The sequence below is a fragment of the Cheilinus undulatus genome, linkage group 16, assembly GCF_018320785.1.
Source record: "Cheilinus undulatus linkage group 16, ASM1832078v1, whole genome shotgun sequence".
In the NCBI taxonomy this organism is placed as follows: domain Eukaryota; kingdom Metazoa; phylum Chordata; class Actinopteri; order Labriformes; family Labridae; genus Cheilinus; species Cheilinus undulatus.
Window position 1 is genome coordinate 38,372,126 of NC_054880.1, and position 8,571 is coordinate 38,380,696.

Here is an 8,571-nt window from a genome sequence, read left to right on the forward strand (position 1 = left end):
GGCGTGGAATAAATATTAATCAATGATGTTTTGATAAAAAACAAAACACTGGTCTATTAAGTTGGATTTACGGTTTTTTTTTATCAGGTGATCTCACCACTAAGCTGCTGTGATTTACTACCGTGAGTGCAGATGTCACCTGAGGCGTACAGACATTATTTATGCGTGTGAGTCTTTGTCGTGATTTTCCGTGTAAATGAGTGAGGGTTAAAATAACAAGAGACTGCAGAGAGGCCGGACGGTTCAAAGGTCCATTGTCCATTTAAACGTTTAATAGTCTTCCCCCAAAAAATGCAATAAATTACATGCACACATTTACACATTTTACACGTTTCTTCTATGACTGTCATCAAATACATTGCATATTCCTCTGAAATTTGAACACGAGTCCCATAGAAGGAGAGGAAAAAAAATAAAAACTTGAAATGAACAACATGTGTGTTTTTTTGTTTTTTTTGTTTTTCAGTATAACGTCCCTGCTCCAAGAGCCAAAGAGTGCTGTATCGAGTTGGGGGTCTGCAGGTGGGACGTCATGGAGCTGCTGGCGGATGTGTACCATGAGCCGGAGTTTTCCAAAAAGTTAGCCGCTGTGGTGTTGATGTTCTGTGGCTGCAGGCTGTGAGGCCTGGAGGGGCCCTGTGTGTCCCATACAGCCGGGGACTGTGGGGAGTTGCACGCCATGGGGTCGCTGGAGCTGGGGCTGTGCTCTGGGGGAAGCTCGCCGTTTTTCATGATCTTCTTCAATTTTGATCTCCTGTTCTGAAACCAGATTTTGACCTAAAAGCGAAGATACAACCCATTAATATTTATAATAAAAACACAAAAACAAACGTAATGAAAGAAGGTAAGATTGACGTGCCGTGCGTAAAAGCGCACGGAAAAAAAAGGATTCCCAAAACGGTCATTATTATTTCACAAAAGAGGCTTAAAAATTTGGTGAAAACGACAAAAATATGCATAAAAGTGTGATTTAAATCCTCACCTGTGTTTGCGTGAGTCCCAGTGAGGCGGCCAGCTCGGCTCTCTCCGGCAGCGCCAGGTACTGTGTGTTCTGGAAGCGTCTCTGCAGGGCGGCCAGCTGAAAACTGGAGTAGATGGTCCGGGGTTTCCTCACTTTTTTCGGCTTGCCGTTCACCATTCTCACCTCTGGTTCACTTATTTCTTTGTCTATAAAAACAATAAACACAGGGGTAAACAAATGGGCTTAAATCTGTTCACCCTTCTTTTTTAATACCTGCTTAAATTGGCTGTCTTTTTTTCTCCTAAATTACAAGAAATGTAATTTCATATAAAATAAATTTAATGCAAAAAAAGTAGAGCAAACTTAGTCTCAAAAAGGCAAGGTATTTTCTATAGAAATATATTTTAGAATAAAAACATGTTTTATTAATAAATCTCCATATTGATCATTTAGAGGAAGCCAGAAATAAACGCGAAAATACCCAAAAAAAGAAATCAACGCTGACGTGTAAGATTCTGCTTACATAAGAGGTAAAGATGGGTCCATAAGTGATCGTTTTCTAAATATAAAGGACTCAGAGGCCGTACCTTGAGGGCTCGGCTGGGCTTGCACTCTGCTGTAAGTCCCGGCGTACTGGTGGTAGGCGGGGGTCGTGTACGAGCTGTAATCAGTGTAGGATTTTGTCGTGTAATTTCCAGCGGATCCACTGACTCCTGGGTACTGGTACTGGTAGGCATTGAGGGGTTTCCCGTAAGAGCTGGAGCTGGGCGAGCAGTAACCGTGAGTGACTCCAGCGGCTGGACTGTAGTAGCCAGAATCCGTGGCGGAGGACTCGGGTAAAGTAGGAGATTCCTGAGACGGATGGTGCATGGTGGAGAGTTGAAATGAGCTCTGGAAGTCTGAAGGTTTCACACTCGGGATCCTCCGGTCGAATACTCCAGTCATACTTCGAGAGAAAAAAAAAATGCGTGGGGTTTTTGTTTTGTTTAATTATCAAAAAAAAAGCGTAACAGTCTGACTCCAAAGTGGAGAGAAAACTACTCTGACATCGTCGGAGGGCTCTCGGGCCGTCGGGCTCTAGTGAAGACTGCAGCCAGCCCCGCAGCAAAGACTTGGTTAAATCCTAAATCGCGCTCTTACGCACTGCAGGGAGGATCTGGTTCCATTGGCCAAGGCGCACACAGACACAGCTACACCCAATTCACTCAGCCAGCTTTCTTATAGGGGGGAAACCACCCGGGCTATGTGGCTGCATTGTTGTGTTTTTAGGCTATCAATCAATGGGGGCAATTAATGTATTGGCCGCGTGGCCAATCGACGTTTTCAGAAGGATGAAAAAGAGAGGCAAAACCTCATTACCCATAAGGCCTCTTTCTCTAAGACCTGCCTTTTGATTCAGCTGTCCTTGGTGTTCTTTGTTTATGCATTTTATCAACAAGACGGCGTTTGTGCATGACAACATGGGGTGAAATATTTACCTATCTCACTGGAAATAAATAAAACAGAGATGAGAGATAGCTTACCATTTAATTTTCCCTCAGATTTAAACACAAAGCAAAATCATAAATAACCATTTTAGCTCAGTCCCAAATTAAAGATCTATTATGTCATGTCCCATATTTATTCCAAAAGCAGAAGTGATATATTTATTTCTAATGTAAAAGACGATTTAAAGCAAACATGTCAGATTTTCCCAATCCACACTAGCAGTTCTTTGATTCAGTTGTAAAACAATGCTAGAATCGCATACCGGTTTAAACGAGGTAATAACATATCCATCTTATCAAATCTGATCTTAAATCCTTTTATTGAGCATGTCTAATCAAATCTCAGCACCCCAATCGACACAATAGATGGTAAACAACGCCGACTAGTGGGCAACCGAGGAACTGCACCCTAAACCCTGCTTATGACAAACCTACAGAAAGCCTCAGTATGTTCACAAGAGATAATAGAGGAAAAACAAACTGCAACAGGTGTGAGAACAATAAAACACCAACAGGCTGTAGATATTAGGCCTACATGACCATCATATACACTGGATACATTGTATAGACCAGTGTTACTCAACCCTGCTCAACCAAAGAGTCAGACAGTTGGAAAAATACCTTTGCAAGAGCCACAATCTAAAGGGTGATAATTGGGTGAAAGTGGAGATAAAAATAAGTTAAGGCTGCAAAAAAGTGGCTATAAATGGGTGAACGGGGGTAAAACAGGCAGAAAATGACAAAAACTGGGTGAAAAATGACAAAAATGTGGAGAAGAAGTGGAAGAAATGGTTGAGATGTGACAAAAACTCAAATTGGAAAAAAGCAGCAAACAAGGTGGGGGGAAGTAAGTGAAAAACAACTAAAATTGGTAAAAAGCAGCAAAAAGTTGGGGGAAAATAAGTGAAAAATAACTAAAATTGGCAAAAGGCAGAAAAAAGGTGGTGGGGGTAATTGAAAAACAACTAAAATTGGTAAAGAGCAGCAAAAAGGTGGGGGAAAATAAGTGAAAAATAACTAAAATTGGTAAAAGCAGTAAAAAGGTGGGGGGAAATAAGTGAAAAATAACTAAAATTGGCAAAAGGCAGAAAAAAGCTGGAGGAAAATGAGTGAAAGTAGCTAAAATTGGAAAAAGCAACAAAAAGATGGGGGAAAATGAGTGAAAAATAACTAAAATTGGCAAAAAGCAGCAAAAAGGTGGGGGAAAGTAAATAAAAGAATAACTAAAACTTGCAAAAGGCAGAAAAAAGAAGGGGGAAAATGAGTGAAAGTAGCTAAAATTGGAAAAAGCAGCAAAAAGGTGGGGGAAATTGGAGAAAGTGATATGTGATGGCAAGAGGCATCTTAAATGGGCAGAAAGTGGCAAAAAAATGCAATGCAAAAAACAAGATAAAAGAGGCAAAAAGGTGTTATAAAAGGGTAAAAAATTAAAAATAAGTGCAATGGAAATATACAGACAAAGAAAATGGTTGACAATTATGTTTGACAATTAAAGCCTGCTGTATAAGTGTGGGGAACAAATTGCAGTGGATAATTCTGAGGTCAAAGTTTCCCTTTTTTATGGTTTTCCAGGGGAATAAAATTTCAATTTAGACATAAAAGAGCCACATGTGGCTCTAGAGCCACACTGGTATAGACTGTTCGATAAAGGCGTATCTAAAAACATTTCAACATCATCAAAAAAATATATTTTTTCTGCGATTTAATTTAAGCAGTGAAACTAGATTAATCTCATAAAAAAAGTGAAATATTTCAACATTTATGATCTTGATGGTTTGACATTTTGATGATTACAGCTGACAGCTCATTAAAAATACACCAACTTAAAATATTAGAAGAGCACAAAACACCAGTCCAGGAAAAAGATTTGTAACAGACATGTCAACCTTCTGTGAACCTTTATGCACTCAGTACTCTGTCTGGCTCCTTTTGCATGAATTCCTGCGTCATGTGACGTGGCATGGAGCTGGCATGGAGGTGTTTTGAAGCCCAGGTTGCTCAGCCTTCAGCTCGTCTGTATTGTTGAGAGTGGTGTCTCATCTTCCTCCTGACATTTCCCCAAAGATTCTCTGTGTTGTTCAGGTCAGAATCCATCACAGTAACATCATGGTCAGGAAACCAGTTCCTGTTTTTGGCTTCACTGTGGGCAGGTGCCAAGTCCTGCTGGAAAAGGAAATCAGTACCTCCATAAAGCTCCTCAGCAGATGGGAGCATGAAGGTCTCTAAAATCTCCTGGTAGAAATGAAAAAACCCTGGACTGTGCCTCTCTGACCTCCCTCCAGACTCTGAGACCTTGATTTCCAAATGAAATTCAAAAATTTACTCCCATCTGAAAACAGGACTAGGCAACAGTCCAGTTCTTTTTCTCCTTAGCCAAAGTGAAGTGCTGATGACGTTTTCTGCTGTTCAGGAGTGACCTGACACTAAGAACAGGACACTTGCAGTCCATCTCCTGGACCAGTCTGTGTGGTGGCTCTTGATCCACTGACTCCAGCCTCAGTCCTCTCCTTGTGAAGCTCCCATTACTTCTTTAATCTGCTTCATGACAACCCTTGATGTGTTGCTTCTGCTTGTTTTCTGACCACACCTTTCCCTTCCAGTCAACTTACAAAGAATTTGCTTTGATACAGCCTCTGATAGTAACTGGGATAATAAAGGCCCAGTACAACCTTTGCAGAGGGGCTTTTCCACAATGTTCAAATATTTTGAGATTGTGGCTTTTTGATTTTAATGGGATGTAAGCTGTAATCATCAAGATTAAAAAAACATTTGGAATATTTCACTTTATTTTAGATGAATATAGAATATATGGAAATTTGCTTTTCTGTGATATTCAGTTTTTTTTTAGATGCACCTGTAAATCTACTCACTACAACGACTGACAAACAGCACAAAAAGGAGAAAGTGAAGAGAGAATTAAATAGACTGATATCGGTCATACTTGACATACAAGTGTTTCTGTCAAAGATAAAATGCTGACCAGGTGTATTTAACATTTTTCTAAACTATTATCAATTAAAAGTTTAAAGTTATTAGGAAAATTTACTTGTTTGAAACTTACCTTCTACACCACAATAAGCCCAAAGGTTAGTGTTGATGTAAAAAAAAATAAAAAAATAAATTAAAAAATAAAATATAATTTCTGGCTTTAAATCGACAAATTTTCTAGGCAAACTATTTGCCCATTTCTATAAATAATAATGTGTTCGCAATTGTGTAACTGAAAAAATAAGTCCACCTGAACGTTCTTGATAGTTTAATTTTTTAAATCACCGCCTGACTGTAATACTCCGGAAGTGCTTCCCCCGCCCGCGCATTGAATTTCTTCCTGTCGTGTTTGTTTGTTGACAAGTTTTACAACCTCCCTTCGTGATTCGTTTTTCATAAATAGAAGACGATATGGTCAGGCGCCTAATAAAAAGCCTCAATGTTAATTTTATATCGGGAAAACTTGCGTTCCTGTGATTATTAGATTTGAATTAGGGTCAAGGCGGAGAGCGCGCACCGTGCGTCTGACGTCACTGAAGAGTTAAAGCAACAAGAGCATTCACTTCTTTTTCTCAGTTGCAAGAAATGGGAGTATTTCAAGCGAAATTCACAGTCTAAACTAAAAATAACAAGCTCATTTTGCTTGCATCAATGCAAATTCATCACAATTTTTTCCCTGTCTAATTCAGTGTTATTTTTGACGGCTATTTTAAAATTTAGTCTTAGTCTTAGAGATAACTATTAGTTTTAGTCACATTTTAACAGTGGTAGAAATAGCACAAGACTGTCGTACTCAAGTGAAAATAGTTACTTTGGTTAAAATTTACTCGAGTACAAGTAAATTTACTGGTTTATAAAATCTACTATTCAGAAGTTACCTGAAGTACTGAGTAGCTACTTCTGTTTATGCCACAGTGAAGTATATTTTTCCTTTATTTGCAGTAGCAGAATATAAATCTTCAAACATGTAAAATGTAGTTAACTAAAATACTCCCCCCAAAATGTTGAGTAAAAAGGGTAATTGCTTATTTTATAAACCACGCAAAAAAATACAAGTACACAAAAAGCTAGTCAATTGAAGCAATTTTAATAAATGTGATCATTTATTTTCCATCCCTGCATTTTAGTCATTATTACTCTTTTTAGTTTTAGTATAGTTTTATTTGAAAAATATTTAGGAAATTTTTATTCAAGTTTTAGTCCATTAAAGTGATTACAAAACTAGGTCAAAATTTTTATTGTTTTTGACCAATGATGTTCTAAACTTTTCCACTGGTTGCCACATACAGGAAACTATGTGGATGATACGGCCACTTTCTTAGACTTTACCTAGAGTTAGTAAATCCAGTCCAATTTAGGTAAAGATGCTCCATGATTGGACATACCTAAATAGCTAGTAAATGGCTGACAAGGCAAATAGCCAGACATTTCAATGATTTTAAGGAGGCCAGTCAGATTCCAGGGGAGCCCTGGTTGGATGAAAATGATGCTCCATGCACCAGAGAGAGGAGACTGGCTGTCAATATGTCGACCATTTACAGTGTTGACTCAGTTTAGTCAGGATTTTAAAAAACAATGAATAAATTCTCCTGTCAAAATGTTTGTTTACAGAACTAATATGGTAGCACTGCCTAGTGTTGAAACTAAAATGTACTCTGCAGCCAAGCACAAGCTTCATGTTTTAATATGGGCTGTATTTCATTTTATTCTTTTGATTTGTTGCAGGCTGATTGAAAATGGGTCAAGGGCCAGATTGGACACCCCTGTCTTTGCCCAATCTGGTGCCAAATCATACTTACAGTATGTGTTGTATGCACCCTGCTATTCCTACAGATATGTTGTTTTTAAAAGGATTAATCCACAGTAGATAAATATCATCAACGTTGACTCTCTGACCAAAGCTAAATTACATTTGGTACGTTAAATTTACTTAACTTCAGAATCTTTGTCACTGAATATCTTTTTTCAGCTAGCATTAACAACATAAAATTGGTATACCTTATTTTTTGTTAAGAAATAGTTAACTAATGGTTAACTAGTTATTAGTCATACATTTGTTAATGTTAACTAGTTCTGTGGTTCTCAACATGGGGGTCTGAACCCCCCTGGGGGGGTCGTGGGACATTGATAGGAGGGTCACCAGATCTCTTCCAAAATACAAAGAATATTATAAGATAAATTAAAATTGTATATTTTACCCATTTTATAAATTATGTACATACAGTTAGTTAAATATATAATAAAAAGACGATGATTTTGTGAGATGTGTGCTGAAATCAAAATATCTTTCTTTTTAATTCTTAAGATGCCAGTTTATTCAAAACTTTTCTTGCATGCAGGTGTTAAATTATGCTCCAACCACCCTCAGGTACAGTGGGGGTCCCATTCTCTGGAACATTTATTTTGGGGGCTGTGGGCTGAAAGGTTTGGGAACCCTTAACTAGTAATTGTTTATACATTTGTTAATGTTAATCAGTAATAAGTTATATATTTGTAAATGATAACTAGCATTATTTAGACATTTGTTAATAATAATTATTGTCATACTTTTGTTAATGTAAACTAGAACTTAGTTATATATTTCTTAATGTTAACAAGTAATTAATTATACATTTGTTAATTTTAATTAGTAATACATTCATTACCAAATATCTGTTCAAATTTTTTGTCCTTGATCTCTTTGTTAAGTAATAGTTAACTACTGGTTAAGTGGTAGTTACTTATTTGTTACCTACTTACAATACAAAATTTGTGTACCTTTCTGTTAAATGTCCAAAAATAATTTCTTGTTTTGATGAAGTTGCAGGTTTGGCAAGAGGACTAAACATTGAACACTGTGTCACAATTTTCCAAAGAGCTGAGCACCCCTAAATGTCTGATCCGAGAATCGCCAATGGAATAAGCTTATATATTTTATATAACAAAAGAGTCCGGTTTCAGCATTTTTCTACTACCATTTTTGAAAAACATGTACAAATGAATCTATTGTTAAATGAAAAATACATGTACAATGTAGAGCCATAAACGTTTTCGCCGTTTGACAGGAAGTGACCCAAGTCGGAAGTATACGGCAGGGAGTCATCTTGTCCTGCATGGGTCCTTTCCGTGCTATCTTTTCTCTCGGCTCCCGTTTTG

General features: G+C 37.6%; 1 protein-coding gene across 2 annotated transcripts; it reads right to left on the reverse strand.

Moving 5' to 3' along the window:
• Nucleotides 1-261: 261 nt before the first annotated feature.
• dlx5a (distal-less homeobox 5a) lies at nucleotides 262-5,717 on the reverse strand. Of its 2 annotated transcripts, XM_041809598.1 has the most exons (4): nucleotides 5,510-5,717; nucleotides 1,549-1,907; nucleotides 983-1,167; nucleotides 262-777 (listed from the first exon to the last, which is right to left on the reverse strand). In XM_041809598.1, exons 2-4 carry the CDS (start codon nucleotides 1,904-1,906, stop codon nucleotides 463-465), a joined length of 858 nt encoding a protein of 285 aa, XP_041665532.1. In that variant the 5' UTR covers nucleotide 1,907; nucleotides 5,510-5,717; the 3' UTR covers nucleotides 262-462. The 2 variants fall into 2 exon arrangements, with proteins under 2 accessions (XP_041665532.1, XP_041665531.1); XM_041809597.1 differs by lacking the exon at nucleotides 5,510-5,717 and having other exon boundaries at nucleotides 1,549-2,025.
• Between the last annotated feature and the right edge of the window lie 2,854 nt (nucleotides 5,718-8,571).